This window comes from Orcinus orca, chromosome 12 (assembly GCF_937001465.1).
Source record: "Orcinus orca chromosome 12, mOrcOrc1.1, whole genome shotgun sequence".
Lineage (NCBI taxonomy): Eukaryota > Metazoa > Chordata > Mammalia > Artiodactyla > Delphinidae > Orcinus > Orcinus orca.
Window position 1 is genome coordinate 9269149 of NC_064570.1, and position 16937 is coordinate 9286085.

The window sequence follows — 16937 nt, forward strand, 5'->3', positions numbered from 1 at the left end:
ACCTGTAAATACTTCATTATATATCTTTAACACATAAGGCCATGTTTTAAAAACATAACCACAATATCAAGCCTAACAAAATCAACAGACTGTTGTGAGGCAGTGACCACATTTCATTCTTCCCAGTGATGCCATCCAACTGACTGAGCACCACTGACTCAATAGGCTGAGCAAAAGAGGCCCGACACGAAAGAATGCTTAGGGTGGGTTCTCAGCTAGTTCACAAAACGAGCAAAACCATGGTGCAGGGGCTCAGATGGTGAAACTCTATAAAGTGAGGAAATGATAACCAGAAAGGAGTGGATCATGGTCACCCTTGTAGGGGACGGAAGGGGTAGTGATTGGGAAGGGTCAGGACAGGGGCTTCGGAAATGCCAGCTCTTTTCTCTTCCCCCATTGTACTCGGCACCATCTTTGTCATAAATCAAGTGTCCGTTCTATTCGGTTCTATTGGTCTGCTTTTAAAATTATTTTAGCTTTATAATGAGTCTTAATATCCAAAAAAGTCCTCTTCCCACTTCATCCTTTTTTAAGAGTATCTTGGCTATTCTTGGAGCTTTAATTTTCTACATATGACATCTTTTCTGTTCTTCAATCCACGAAACACAGTATTGGAACACTTATTTAGGTCTTCTTTTATTTCTCTCAACAGTATTTCATAGTTTTTTATGTAGATCTACATTTTCCTGTAGATTCTTTGGGATTTTCTACATCCAACCATCTATGTGAGCTACCGGTGCCCAGAGAATCACAAGTTTTAATAACTTTCTAGTTTTATACTGTCATTTAGCAGATGAGGAAACTGTGGCCCAAAGAAATTAAATGCTTTGGTCAAGGTCACAGAGGTAGTTAGAAGCAAACCCAAGACTAAAACTGAGTGCCCTGGCCCCAAGTTCTTTCTTTCTTCTCTTATATCAAAAACACCAAAAAAGGTCTAGATTTATTATTTTTAATAATAATATTCTGCATAAAACACAACCTTTAGAAGTGCTTCCTAAATAGAATCCTTGACAAATCAATCGAACAAGCCCTTGTTAAAGAGCTATGGGTAAGCAGTAAGGCACCAACTTGGACAGGGTTCCCCGTAGTTCTTGTAACTCTATTACTTTTTCACATGTGTCATTCACCACGAAATGCAAAAAGACTACAAATGTTTAAGTGGAATGATCTCTAACCTATAAATTACACCAGGCATGACCAAACAAATGATCACATACAGTGGAAGCCTAAGGTGACACACGGCTATTTCCAAAGCAGATAACATCAGTGAGGTGACAAGTAGCCCATTTCTTGCCGATTTGCAAAGAAGAACAGATAACTACTGGCAGAATGACTGCCCATGGGGCAGGGGCAGGGGCAGAGGCAGACTTGGACTGGAAAAACAACGTGGCTCTGAGAAAGCTGGTTCAATTCCGAATCTACCTTTCCCTTCATTACACTATTTACACCGTAAGGTCAAAATGTGATCATAGGAAATCATTCACACTATTTCCCTGACTTCACGCTGATAATATGCTACACAGTTTGGGGTCTATCCTATTTTTAAAAGCATCTAGGAAAAAGTCCCTTATTCTATCATATCCTTCAGCCCCGCCTTCCCTGGGCTGATTTCCTATTATTTAGAAACAACCAACTAACCAACACAACTTAACTCCTTTTAGACAAAAAATTGGTGTGAATGTGATAATTCTCAACATCCTCTAAGATGATCACAACAAAATGTCCTACCTTTTCATCTCGGAAATTTAGAAATTGCTGGAAAACCTCACTTTCTGAGATTACTGGGTGACGACACATCCTGGTCATCCAGGCCTGAAGTCTCTCCATGCGCATCTTGATGAACTCTTCTTCAAAGCGACCTGCAAGAGACGTGCCGAGAGTGATGTGCAGCTCTGTCAAAGACGAATCGCTGTTACCCCAACTGAAAGACTGTTTATGTAGCTACTGGCCACTTGTAGAGAGTTATTCAGTAAAAGATAAATCATGGTAATTTTTCACTAAGCTAAAAACACACAACACAGTGGATGCTCAAAGGCCCACAGGAAAGGTAACCAACAAATTTGAAAGAAAATTTTATCTCAATATGAAAACGTTTCTTTCTTATAAACTAACAAGCCAGTGCCTATGTGGCCACATGAAGCCTTATAGGCAAAAAAGGGGTGATAAAAATGGAAATTAATAAGCAATTCTTACAAAGTACGTGAAATTTCTACATTTATAAAAATGTGTCTAAATGCAACATAATCTCAGATATACAAATTTAAATTTAGTATTTCTGAAAAGTAACTCGGAACTGTAGGGTTTTTTTCCCTGTTTTGTTTTTTAAACTACTTAAATGAAAAACAGAAAAAGCAATTTTTCCATGAATGCAAAAACGAAAGTGATCCCAGAACTTAATAACCATCGTAAAAACAGAGCCTAATGGGTGATATTTCTGTTCTAAAAGTGGAAAATCGGCTTAACAAACCTGACATACCAAACATCAAGAGAACAATGAGAATTTTTATAAGCCTAACAAACAAAATCACTATCAGTTAAAAGGCTTCTGAAGGTGGAAATTCTGGCTACAGCTGAGTGCAGAGCAGGGGCAAGACAGGTTCCACCCACTTTCATGAGTTTGATCAAATACTGGACCTACTCAAGGGTAGAGAGAAAAGGCAACTTTCAAAGAGGAGTATATTCGCTACCAAATGTAAAATAGCTAACTAGTGGAAAGCAGCCACACAGCACAGGGAGATCAGCTCGGTGCTTTGTGACCACCTAGAGGGGTGGGATAGGGAGGGTGGGAGGGAGACGCAAGAGGGAGGAGATATGGGGATATATGTATATGTATAGCTGATTCACTTTGTTATGCAGCAGAAACTAACACACCCTTGTAAAGCAATTATACTCCAATAAATATGTTGAAGAAAAAAAAAGGAGTATATTATTAAATGAGGCGTTTACTACACTCCTTCCTAAGAGCACCAGGTGCTCTCAGAACACGTTTTCTAAACTAGATCTAGGAAGTGGAATGTGGAATCAATCCGTCCTCCTCCCCTTAAGGGCTGTCCAATGGTTAATGAATTAAAAGAACGACTAAATGAAAGCAAATCCCACACACACTCCCCTGCCCCCCCCAAAAAAGGAAAAAAAAAACCCCTAGAGATCCCAGATTACTGGACAGAGTGGAACCCAGGAGCAGCTTCAACAACCCAAATTAGTCTGTTACAGAGTCATCACAAGCATGCCTTGCTTTTAAACAAAATAATTTTTTTAAAACAAAAACTAATTTAGCTAATTGCTAAACCTAGTCCCCAGAAGCAACTATAAAGCTGGACAAAATCCACAAATATAAGGGCTCTGGAAATCAACCAAAGGCAAACAGCCACGTGAGAAGTGTTTACGCTCCCAAACCGCTGAACTTCAGGCCAGAACAGTGGGAATCTGTGGCATTCTGGCCTGGGGCTGCACCCCTCTCCCTCTATTCCATTCTATTCCATTTACAGGAGAACCTTCCCCATGAAATTCTTACATATTAATCTAGGAAAACACGTGCAGAATCTGTATGCTGAAAACTACAAAACCCTATATGAAAATCAAATATGATATATGTATGTTCTTGGATTAGAAGACTACACATTGTTTTCAATTCTCCCAAAATTGGTCTATAGAATCAATGCAACTCCAATAAAAATCCCAGCATGATTATTAATAGATATCTGACTAGAAATAATCATGCTGACTCTTAAATTTACACGGAAAGGCAAAAGAAAAAGAACAGCCAAAAACGATTTTGAAATAGAACCAAGTTGAAGGATTTACACTACCTGATTTCAAGACTTACTGTACTATAAAGCTACACTAATCAAGACCGTGTGGTACTGGCAAAAGGACGGACACATGTATCAATGGAACAGAGTCCAGAAATAAACCCACACAAATGTGTTCAACTGATTTTTTAACAAAATGCAAAGTAAACTCAATAAAGAAAGGATACGCTCTTCAACAGATAGTGCAAGAACCACTAGACAACCAGACGTATTATAACATATACCTCTACCACCTCACATCTTATACAAACCTTGACTCAACATGTATCATAGACCTAAAACTACAAACCTTTTAGAAGCAAGTATCAGTGTAAACTTGGGTTAGGCAAAGAGGTCTTAATCGTGATACTTAAAGCACAATCCATAAAAGAAACAACTGACACGCTGGACTTCATTAAAATTAAAAGGTGTTGTTATGCAAAAGACACTGTTAAAAGAAAGGCCACACCTGGGACAAACTATTCACAAATCACATTATTTGTGAGAGGACATGTTTCCAGAATATATAAAGAATCTTGTTTCAAAATTCGATGATAAGAAAACAACCTAATAAAAAAATGGGCAAAAGATTTGAAAAGATACTTTACCAGAGAAAATTTATGGAAAAGAAATAAGCAAATGAAAAGATGCTCTACACCACCAGTCATTAGGGAAATGCAAATTGAGACCATGAAGAGACAACACCGCTAACATTAGACTATTATACTTACTAAAATAAAGAAAAACAGACACTATCAAAAGTGCAAGTAAGGATGTGGAGCCCCTGACAATCCCATCCATTGCTGGTAGGGAACCCAAAGTGGCACAGCCGCTCCGAAAACAGCCTGGCAATTTCTTAAACATTCAATAGTTTACACCTAACATATGACCCAGTCATTCCACTCCTAGGAATTTATCCAAGAGAAATGAAAACTTGTATTTATACAAAAACTTGTATGTAAATGTTTATAGCAGACTTATAAATGGCCAAAACTAGAAACCCAAACATCCTGCAAAGAGTGAGTAGATAAGCAGCCTATGGTAGAGCCAATACAGTGAAATACTACTCAGCAATGAAAAGAAGCAAACTATTGATACTCACAACGAGAGATGAATCTCAAAGGCATTATGCTAAGTGAAAGAAGCCAGACTCAAAAGACCCAAAAGCCCGACGACACACACACTATACGCTTCCATTTATAAGGATATTCCAGACAAGGCAAAATTATAGGGACAAAGAGCTGATCAGTGCTGCCGTGGGTTAGGACTAGGGGGAGGGGCTGAATATAAAGGAACAGCACAAGGAAATTTGGGGGAGGTGATGGAACTTTCTGTACCTTGAATGTAGTGATAGGCCTGTGGTGGTGCCTGTTAAAACTCTTAGAACTGTACACCAAAAGGAGTGAACTTACTATACATAAGTAACAAAAAAACACAGCCTGGATTTTCCCTAAGAAACTGCAAGTACAAATAAGTACAAGTCTCCTTTAATGAGAAGAGTATTATAAATCCACATAAATCAAAAACTCCTGGGCTTCCCTGGTGGCGCAGTGGTTGAGAGTCCGCCTGCCGATGCAGGGGACACGGGTTCGTGCCCCGGTCCGGGAAGATCCCACATGCCGCGGAGCGGCTGGGCCCGTAAGCCATGGCCGCTGAGCCTGCGTGTCCGGAGCCTGTGCTCCGCAACGGGAGAGGCCACGACAGTGAGAGGCCCACGTACCGCAAAAAAAAAAAAAAAAAAAAAAAACTCCTAAAAAGTGGCCATCAGACAGTTTCAGGGGTCTAGACCCTCCTGTATACTAAAACACTTCAAATTCTACACTTACTAGGGGTAGAGATTAAGCACTACAGAAGTGTAAGCTGTGCAGAAGATGGCCCACCTCATGGACAGAAAAGACCCTGTAAGTCAGCACGGACCTAAGGGCTATACTGAATTCCCCATTATGAGCAAGTAAATTATACCAAGAGTTTATAACCTACTCATTGGTTGGAATTAATTAATTACTGACTCTTATTCCTCCTGAAGCTTTTTCTGACACAGCTGGTTTATTTACAAACTGTGACTTCAGATATTACCTTGTGCTTGTTAGGAATTTCCTATCAGGTTCCAGAGAATTAAAAAAAGGGAGAGGAGGGGATTTTTCCCTGGTGGTGCAGTGGTTAAGAATCCACCTGCCAGTGCAGGGGACATGGGTTTGAGCCCTGGTCTGGGAAGATGCCACGGAGCAACTAAGCCCGCGAGCCACAACTACTGAAGCCTGTGCGCCTAGAGCCCGTGCTCCGCAACAAGAGAAGCCACCGCAATGAGAAGCCCACGCACCACAAGGAAGAGCAGCCCCCGCTCACTGCAACTAGAGAAAGTCCGCGCGCTGCAACGAAGACCCAACGCAGCCAAAAAAAAAAAAAAAAAAATACATAAAACTAAATAAAAAAGGGAGAAGAGGGATTTCCATCTCCCCATTTTCTAGGACCCTTCCTTAGCTTTTCACTAAGTATGGGAATATATCAGTTTGGCAGCCAGAAATAAAACAGATTCATTCATTATTATTCCACAAAGAACAAAATCTATAAACAAATAAAAAATCTTAGCTGTAAGCTTTTCATGGATGGATTATCAAGTCCACAGAAATGTCATGACATCATCTATTTGGCATTCCTTTTTCTTTTCTCCAGGATTTAAATGAGACAGGAACCTATACAATAATGATCCTGTGGGCATCTCAGGCAGGAGGCAAACAAGAGAAGGGGGAATAAAGTGGCTCCTGGGCTTTTCAGTTTCCTCGGCACACGTCCCAGTCAGTGAATCAAAGCTCAACTTTCTTCAGACTGAGGAGCTGTTGCTTCCTTGCTTTTCTATGACATCCTCCTGGCTTCAGGCCTGACCTTTTTTTAAAAAAAATACAAACCTTACTGTGGGAGAACTGTGACTCTATGATGCTTTCAGATAGTCCTGGGTTATTTGATTCCGAATAAACAATGTATTAAAACCTAAAAAACAGGAGAAACCTCCACGACTCTAAGACAGCTCATCAATCCATTTATTTAAACACCATGGGGAACATATTATGCTAATCAAGTTGATAAAGGAGAGCTTAAAATTCAGGAGACAGTCTGAAATTTGAAAATGTGGAGAAAGGCAGAACTTAAGTTTTCGTGGAAAGAAATCTAAATTTTTAAAAAGAAAGCTGTGACTTAACAATAAGGATGACAGAAAGGAGGGACAGTGAGCATCTGCACAGAAGCAGGGGTGGGGGTGACACACGAGTGGCAGGAGGCAGCCATCTACGCCAACCAGGCCACCCCGACAGGGCCGCCACTCAGCTCCCAGCTCCAAGAGGGACTGCCTGGGAGTCACCCCACCTGAGGGCGAGGATGTGTCTGCCAACCTGGCAACGTAGTCCCCACTCTCCGTTCTGCTACGACACTTTGAAAGTTTTGAAAAGTTTTCTCCGCAAAATCAAAATCCAAACAAGTTCTTTAAAAACAAAGTTCCCAGGGCTTCCCTGGTGGCGCAGTGGTTGAGAGTCCGCCTGCCGATGCAGGGGATGCGGGTTCCTGCCCTGGTCCGGGAAGATCCCACATGCCGTGGAGCAGCTGGGCCCGTGAGCTGTGGCCGCTGAGCCTGCTCATCCGGAGCCTGTGCTCCACAACGGGAGAGGCCACAACAGTGAGAGGCCCACGTACCGCAAAAAAAAAAAAAAAAAAAAAGCTACATATGTATACAGGAACTCTAACAGAAAATTTTATGACATATTCTTGTTAGGTGTTCAGGTAACTTCCAAATACATGTACAATACATATATATATATATATGTACATGGCTATCTTTAGCTGCTGTTTCCAAACCCCTACATCCTGTTCCACTAGAGGATGGAAAATGCCGTTTCTGATTTACGTTAGGGTACGCTAACTGGAGTCTTTTTACCTGTCCTGAGTGCAGTGTCGCACACACTCACCTGTGACTTGCTTATCTGGAAGAGAAGGGATTGGAATGGCTGACCCAAACTTTACCAGCAGACGCTCATATAACCAGTCAAAGTGCTTATACCTGTGGTTTACAGATCGATTAGTGTTCTACAAAATAAGGAAAGAGAAAAACGTTACCAATGCCAACTACAGGCAATGAAAAAAGCAAATTGTTCCTAGCGATGCAAGCATGACTCTGCTTTGATAACTTGGATACTTACAGTAGGTGTTAACTGATACTCAATGTAGCTCTTCAGACCGTACATTTTGGAGCCTTTCCTGGGATCTGCTACCACACAGTCAAATGTAGAGGTAGGATAAACCCACATCGGGCCATAATCTCCAACCTACACAGCATTGCGGGGAGAGTTAATTTTGTTACATGGAAAAATAGTAAGTATAATTGATATAAATCATCAAATGATTCTTTTTAGGACTAGAAGTCCCTAGGAGGGTCATTTTTGCTCTTCTTTGAGAAGTTATTTACATAAATGCTCTCTGTTCCTACTAAGGTTATATTTAAAGAAAACACTTAATGGGAGAAGCCCTTCTGCTCCCATGTGGGCATCGCAGGCCACAGAGAGATGCCGATCTGCCTTTCCTCTAGAGCGATGGAACACAATCTCTCTCTAGTCCAGCTGTCTTAGTTATATGTAATGACGGGCTAGTTTTTTAAAATTTCGAATCTATTGCAGACTAAGAGTTCTGTGAGATATAAAATGACACACTTGGCTGTCTCAGCCATGCCAAAGTGCCGTCAAACTTCCTCTACACTTACTCTCATTTTCTGTATACCCTAATTCTTTATAGAGTTCTAATTCTTTTTAAAGGTGAAAGGAGAAAAAAGTGAGGTGAGGTATGAAAGTTCAGAGGCTACTAGGTCAGGACGGTAACTGGGGCCCAGAGAATTTTAGTAAGTGACTAAAGATCTCTGACAACAAGTTATTATGATTCTCCAAGAGGGAGCCCAGATCCAGAAAACTCTCTTAAAGCTGCAGAGCAGGAATCTTTAACAGGGGCCTCTTGGGAACCTCCCTTAGTGACTGGGACCAAGAGAGGCGACTCTGATCAACCAGGGCCCAATACCCACGGGGTCACATTTTATTAGTGGGTAGGGGACTGCACCTTAAAAGCAAAGGACCAGGTCTCTACTTTCTCTTGGTTTTCTGAAGGCTCAATGGCTCTCCTCAGCTTCCTTTTCCACACAGGAAGCCCACACAGGCAAGCCTGCCTATGGGTCCAGTTTCACCTAAAACGTGCAGGACAACTCAAACACGGGGGTCTTTTAGCTCTGTTCCAGGACTCTCCTGCTTATGACAAAGTCCCCTGTGAGAATCTGAGGGGCAGGGCCATGGGCTCTTAATTCTGTGGAGTTAAAGGAAAAAACTGAAATAATCTCTAACCTAACTACTCAGAAGATAATTATCCCAAGTTTGCTTTGAGGGAAGAAGGATAAAAGGGCTCTGGGTCACAACCCTTCTCTCTGGAGTTTTCTAGGATTTCAAGCTTTTCAAAGAAGTAGGAACAAGTAATATAAAAAATTCAATATCATTCTTGCAATTTTATCGAGTTTCCCAGGACCCAAAGATTATAGAATAAGACCAGATCTTTCCTCCTTGTTTGAGTCCGTGGTGATTATATTCAAGGCCGCTTACCCTCCTGCCCTGCCCCCAACTTACAGTTACAGGATTAAATCAACAGGGTCAGAAGATAGCTATAGTTCTCTTTGCCAGAATTTCATCTGGAAATATACAGCTAGATAACATTTAGATAGAAAATCTATCAGCAATCAACATTTAGGTGAAACCACAGAGCCTGTGTCATGTTATGTAATAAGCTATTCAAAGACAGATATACTTAATGGTGCCATTGACTCCCAGCTTTTACGTACTAGCTCCTTATCATGACTCGACAGCTGGTTTATTGAAAGAAAACTATTACCAACATAGTGGAAAAGGCAACTTATTCTGATAACATGCATGTACTTCGCCAAGGTAGAAACCTAAATATTTGAATTGGGTTTTTTAGCTAAATATGTATGGCTAGTAGAAAAACAGCATGTAAAAGATACTTCAAGATACTTTAGAAAAATTATTAAAAATACGTATGTACTATGGGTGTTGTTTGTTCAATTACTAACAGTCTGAAAGGTAAAAGTAAAGAATATCTAAACAATATAATAATGGGCATTAATTCATGCCAATTATTTTTAGTACTCTTAAAATACTAATACACACTGTCAGTTACTTACTTCGAGCATTAAACGTGTTTAAAAATACTTTCCAAAAACAAAAAACTTTCCAAATGACTAATAACCCTCTTAGCTTTAAGGTATTATAAAAGAGCTTAATCAGAAACAAAGCCAAAAAAAAAAAAAAAGAACAAACTTACAATGATAGGAATTTTCTCTTTGGGTTTTGCTAGTTGCTTGGCCAACAAATACTGTTCCATTCCAGGTTTTGCAAATCCAGGAAATCTAATCATGAGGATAAATGCTTGTGAGTCTTATGCTTTTCCTTATAAGAATTCTACAGCTCTCATCCACATTTACTTAATACGACAGTTTGAACTTGTTCTGTCTTTCACATGTACTAGAACTAGGAAACTATGGTAAATGAAACCTAATGTAATCAGATTGTTCAATGGCCAATTAGTCATTTAATTAAGCTTTATCTGGTAAGAGGACAGTTTGACTCCAGAAGGTGTGATATTTTTGGGCACTCTATTTGCTTGATCTGAGACACTCTATCACCACATGAAGAGTGAAGGGCAGACTAGAAAATGTCCCCCAGGTACAGAGGTAGAAAGTACTGAGCGCATCAATTTGAGATGACCACATGGGGTGAAGGCCACACGCTGGCATTTTTATATTCAAATTAAAGCTGCCTTTCAACATTCTCCCTCCGGTGGCCACGATTATCCCAAAGAAACCGCCATTGTTCATAAGTACTTGTGCCATTTTCTTTGGGAACTGCCTTCAGAACCAGTTTATGAGACACACACAAAAAAAGTCTCCTTAGTAAAGAGACTCTAAACATAATGAACTTGGCTATTTCCAGAAATCAAATCTACATCCGAAGCGAAGTTCTAAAACTGAAGAAAAGCTGAAATAAATGCATGGCCATCCAAAGGGCTACTTCTAAAGAAGACAAGATTAATCTGGGTTTTAGAATTTTTTTTTTTAAATAAACGGGGAAAAAATCCTCAGAAAGCAAAATACCTAAAATAGGAAAAGAAATCTTATTTCTACAAAAACCAGCTATCTTACTTCTGATTTCATTCCTATACCAAGTTAAAGGCCAATGTGATGCTCTCAGGGGCTCATATCTTTTCCTTCATTCTGGACTGACCTCCCTCCATTCTCTTTTCCCTGGACCTGCTTTAAAACACAGCTCCTACAACAGAGTAAAAGGGGTGTCTAGGAGCTTGATGGCCTTGGGTTTGAATTTCAAGTCCAACACTTCATAGCTATGTGACTTTTAGAGTGCGTCTTCTTATGTGAAGAATGGGACCAATACGACCTACCTTTAAGGTGGTAAGGGAATTAAATGAAAAGATTTAAGTAAAGAGTTATCTATATAAATCTAAAGGCCCTAGTACGTACTCAGAAATTAAAATGATTTCTAATGCCGCCACCGGCTCTGTGGAAGTGCTCCCTACAGCCTCAGGTGCAGCCTTCTCTGTGCTGCGGCAGTGTTCTGAGCACACTTCTGCTCTTCAGCTTATGGTGCTGCAACTGCCATGATCCATTTGCACATCATAGCAGACGAGAAGCACCTTAGAGAAAGCATTTGTATTTCCAGGACCTAGAGGAATTATGGGAATATACTAAATGCTTAATGAATTAATGGGCTAACCTAGAACACTTTTGTTAAAGAACCTACACTTTTGCTAGAAAACGCTGATGGAGAAATTGGGGCATTGCACATAGCAACAATTCCTTGACTAGACTGTAAGCTTCCGAGTGCAGAGAGCACATGTCATGTTTCTTTTGGTATCCTAGTGACCACAGCAAAACTCTAGAGCTGACTACGCACGCATTTAATACTTACTGAACAGCAGTGCAACTGATTAATGCTTTCAGTATTATCAAGATGTATTCTTGTAATGCTCAAGTATACTTAAATGTCTGATCTCTGTTTCTAGCATAAGGTTTAGGCTCCATGACTGGAATATAGCTGTCATATAAAATGGATTAACCGCTGAAAAGTGTTAATACTAAAAAAATTTTTACAACTGTTATAAGTAAGTCATTTATACATTAGTCTAGTTAAATAAAAATATGTAGGGTATAAACGGCTCCCAGCACCACAGAAAGCGAGGGATGCCTCCAAGGTGCAGGTGCATATTAGGACTCCTTCAATTTGGTTTCAACCTAGACTGAAATTTTAGAGCAGAAAGAATTCTTAATTAAAGCCAATCCTTCACTTTAGAGATGAAGAAAGTTGAGTTTGAAACAGGTCATCCAACTTCCCCACGATCATATAGCAAGCCAGAGAGCAAGCATGGAGCAGTGGAAACCACAGGAAAGTGGAGTCACAGGCCTGGCGCAAGCCAGAACCTCACGAACTGGCTACGAAAACTCAAAAATTCAGCTAGCCGTATCTGTCTCACAGGTCCTGCTTCCTCATTTTCAAAATGGGGCTGAGGGATACATTATATTAAAATGGGTTTTAAATATACTTTGTATTTAGGTTTAAAGAACAACTGAGGGTAAGGTACGTCACTACAGATCATACTGAGAACTTCAAATCTCACTTTAAGAAACAGGATACAGTCAATAATGACTGTACTATGCATGCAACTGAGTATGAAAATACACAATGGAAGAAACTGGACAGAAATGCAGGAGACGTGTGAGCTAAAAGATAACTCATTTAATTACCAGACGGTATTTAAATACTAAATACTAAAGGAGAACTTGCAGGGCTCATTAAACTATACACATGTACATCGAGACCTAGAAACTTGGTGTCTAGATAGATATCAAACATGTTTACAATTTTTTTTCCAGACATAGATTAACATTCCTTGATATCTGCTTGGAATCATGAACTTGGAACACTGAGAAAAAGTATGAGTAATTTTAGAAAAACTATTTTAAATATAACTGCTGTAAGAAGAGTACTTGAAGATAAATCATGGAAGTCACAAACTACATCTCCTTCAAGCTACACTGGTGTAAACTACAGACGCATCCAGAACTCTCTACTAGGGAATTCCATAGGGCTGTGTCCATATTCACCCTTTCCCACATGCTTTCCTGCTAAGCACTGTTTCTACAAGGACCGTTCGAAACATTTTTTTAAAAAATATAAGAATAATCTAAGTGAAAACAAAGTCCTAAACACATTAAACATAGTAGTTGAGAGTGTGCTCAGGAAGCTGAGGGACTGGACTGGAATCCCGACTAGATCACTTACCACCTGTGTGAACTTGGGCAGTTACTTAACCTCTCTGGGCTTCATTTTCCCAGAGAAAACAGAGATTATATGTACCACAAAAGGGATATGAGGGTCGCATGAGAGAATACACACAAACTGCTTTGCACAAAGCCTGGCACATGGTAAAAGATCAATAAACAGTAAAACGTTTAAAAGGAAGCTATCAGGATTATTTTTAGCTTTCCTGTGACATCAGCAATAAAAACCTTAATATGTCATGAGTTAATAAAGGTAAAAAACAGTATTTAGCAGATGATTAAATGGAACATATATTTCACTTTAAAATGAAAAAAAAATTTTTTAAAAGAAGCTTCCAAGCTAGGAGCCAAATAAAAAATAAACGTGATCAAATCGCACCCCAAGCTTTGTAGATCACTGAAAAGAGAAAAAGCCTCTTTGTATCTTGTATCTGTTTCTACAGAGTGTTCACGTTGCCCCAACTCCCTTACACCTACTTGTTAAGCGGCAGCTTCATGGAGGAGCTGCCGGCACGGCTGTTTCCTCGCTGGGCACCGCCTGCTTCCGCTGCCTCTGAATCCTTGAAGTAGGGAGAAGACGACTTGGGCTCATCCCAGTCTTCATCCCAGTCATCATCGTCACCAGTTGCTGGAGGTGGGCACAGAAGATCGTCAGTAAAGAAAGACAAAAGAAAGATGGGATGACTTAATCTTCTGGGGAGGTCAGGATTCAAATAAAGATGTGAAGAATATAGGCTCTATAGTCAGTTTGGGGGCTTGACGATTCGGCCTTTTAGCACAAAAGACAAGTTAGAAACAACTTCAAGAGGGCTGTTAGTCCAAGTAACTTCAGGTAAATGCCAACTATAGGAACACTCTGTGGTATATAGGGAAGGCCTTCTAGAGGCCTCTACGTTGGTAAATCTAGCTTTATGAACTTGCAACCAAGCAGATCAAATACCCTTCAAGCCAAGAGACTGGGGAGGACGAAAGGGTGATAAGAGTTTTAAAAAGGAATTGTTGGGCTTCCCTGGTGGCGCAGTGGTTGAGGGTCCGCCCGCCGATGCAGGGGACGCGGGTTCGTGCCCCAGTCCGGGAAGATCCCACATGCCGCGGAGCGGCTGGGCCCGTGAGCCATGGCCGCTGGGCCTGCGCGTCCGGAGCCTGTGCTCCGCAGCGGGAGAGGCCACAACAGTGAGAGGCCTGCGTACCGCAAAAAAAAAAAGTAATTGTTTGACACTACTAATAATAAAGGTGAGAGAAGGACAAGGGGGTGGAGGAGAAAGAGAAAGAAACGAGAGATAAGTAGTAACTGACCAGCATGAGCAGCCTAATATTCTAACAACAAGCTCTGCGTCAGATGAGGAGCTGCCAGCTTTCCTCCCTCCCTCCTTTCTTCTTCCACTGTTCTGTGCCTCTGTCTCCCACCTCTGATGGCCTGAGGAGTCCCTTTAGCATTAGGCAGGAAATTGCCCTGGGATCTCTGCCCTAAGAGTGCCACCACGAGAAGCCCAGAGACAAATGCCAAAATGAAAAAAAGAAGAGAATAGAAAGTATTAGAAGGATCTGGGCCAAGAGTCCTGGAGCCACGCCAAGTTACTACAGAAGCAGAAGTCAGCAGTCTAGTCTCAACGTTTCTACCCAGCCCACGACTCCTGGTCCTGCAGCAGCCCAGCTCCTGTCCAGGAGTGGGAGCTGGGAACCAGCACCTGTGCCCTTTATGGCTCCTGCATGCAAGTCTCCTGCTGCTTAGCACATTCAGTTCTTGGCAAAATCTGCTCATACAGGGATCATTAAAAAATAACGGGTGGATCTCTTAATTCAGAACAGACATAAATCGCCTTTCTTAATTCCTGAATTGTTTCTCCTTTTAGAAATTCCTCTTTTGCCTCAGTATTTCCATTAAGAACCTGGGAGTCAAACAGGTAGTTAAGGAAAAGACAGAACAGCTACGTTGGAGGTCACAAACCATGTGGCCATAAACCACTGAATGTGGCGATGAACCATATTCAACCCGTGTGCACATTTTTTGGGCCCAAATGTGTGTTAGTAGCTAAGATGTTAAAGTGGGAAGATGAGATGAAAATCGAGATTTCTACTCTCTCTGGAACTGTGGTGGTCCAGGAACACTAGCTCAGTTCTCCTGCAACGGCATCGACCCGCCGGCTGGAGCAGAGCTGCCCACCTCCGTCTTCCGCAGCCCCGCCCCATGGGGCTGCGCTGCCGTTCCGCTTTATGAACCTGGCCCCTGCAAGCGTCTGCATTTGGGACTCCTTGACAGGTAACTGAGAGTGGACTAAAGACCATAACTAAAAACTACCTACATTTTGACCCAGAAAAATAAGTTTGCTATTAGTGAATAAGAGCACCTGAGAACAGTTCCTTTGATTAAATCTATTTTAACTCCGATGCCCTTTAAGGGTGGGTGGGCTCCATCACCAGCAGAGCCCTCTTCCTCACCTGGTCCCTGGTAGGCCTGGGGATGACCAAAGGCAGTGTCCCAATTGTTGGAGGTGTTTCTTTGGGCTGCAGTCCCCTCGGGCTTGGCTCCCCAGCCATCCGAGCTTTCCCAGTTTCCAGATTTGGAAGCATTCCAGGCTGACCAGGGGTCATTGCCACTGCTGACCTGATGTTAAGGGTAAAAAAGGAGAGAGTATTCGTGACTTCTAGAAAGCATTACTCAATTCAGTAAGAATCACATAACAATTGAATTGGGGTGCTGAAAAAACTGATAGAAATTTAAAACAATTTACAATTTAAATAATAAAATTTTAGAAACACGTAGGAAAGCACAAAAGACAGGATCAACCGAATTTTATTGTTAACAGTTTGCCATATTTGCTTAGGAACTTTACAACAATAACAAAGAAACTCCCTTTCTTTTTCCTTCCCCCAAGTAACTACTTTTCTGAACCTGTTCTCATTCCTGTGCATGTTCTTATACTTCCACTGCGTATGTAATGGAATATGTACCGTATTCATAAATAACAAATGCTTTATATTTTTCAAACTGACCTGAACAACACTGTACTGTATGTAACTCTTTGCAAGCTGTCTTTTTCTTTCACTTAACATTATGTTTTTGAGATTATACTTGCTGGTAAGAATATGTTTTATTCACTTTATCTGCTTGATAGTAATCAGTTGTATTTTTAACTGTTTTAATTTTTATTTGAAAAGGTAATATGTTCCCAGTAAGAAAAAAATTCAAATAGTATAAAAAGATATGAAATGTAAAAAATATTCCTACCACCTTAAAAGGCCAGTCATTCTCTCAGAGATAATGACTCCTAACAAATTCCTTGTATATACTTAAACATGCCATGCAGAGAGAGCCTTTTTGCTTTTAAACGTATTATGTGAGCCCAAATTATACTTTCTGCTCTGCACTTTTCTTTTGTTTTTCTATTTAATAGCCTAAAACATTCTCCTAGGTACAGCAGCACATGGATGACATCATTCTTTTACATGACTCCCCAGAATTCCACTGTATTTATTTCCCATCATCTAAACAGCATATGCTGATGCTCATTTATCTTGTTTGCCGTATTTTGCTACTGTAAATAATGCTGCAATGCACAATCTTTCCTCACATGTCCAATAGATGTATGTGAAATTCCCAGAAGAAAAATTGCTGGGCTAATACAAGTGTGCACTTAGAATGGATAGATTCTGTCAAACTGCTTTCCAAGGAGATTGTACAGTCACATTCCTACACTCCTTCTACACGCCAAGGGGTGGTGTCTTGCATAAAATGGGGCTACCATACTCCAAAACTA

At 40.7% G+C, this 16937-nt stretch overlaps 1 protein-coding gene across 5 annotated transcripts in view; it reads right to left on the reverse strand.

Moving 5' to 3' along the window:
* The window catches only part of SNX9 (sorting nexin 9), a 91412-nt gene that overhangs the window by 17256 nt on the left and 57219 nt on the right, over positions 1 to 16937 (reverse strand). For all 5 annotated transcript variants that reach the window (XR_004476429.2, XM_004263680.4, XM_033404179.2 and 2 more), the window contains 6 exons: positions 15619 to 15784; positions 13657 to 13807; positions 10149 to 10233; positions 7979 to 8104; positions 7748 to 7865; positions 1729 to 1859 (listed from right to left, as the gene is read on the reverse strand). Coding sequence is in view for 4 of the 5 variants with exons in the window: in XM_004263680.4 (XP_004263728.1) it covers positions 1729 to 1859; positions 7748 to 7865; positions 7979 to 8104; positions 10149 to 10233; positions 13657 to 13807; positions 15619 to 15784 (777 nt within the window). In the remaining variant the exon portion in view is untranslated. The remainder of the gene's footprint in view (positions 1 to 1728; positions 1860 to 7747; positions 7866 to 7978; positions 8105 to 10148; positions 10234 to 13656; positions 13808 to 15618; positions 15785 to 16937) is intronic.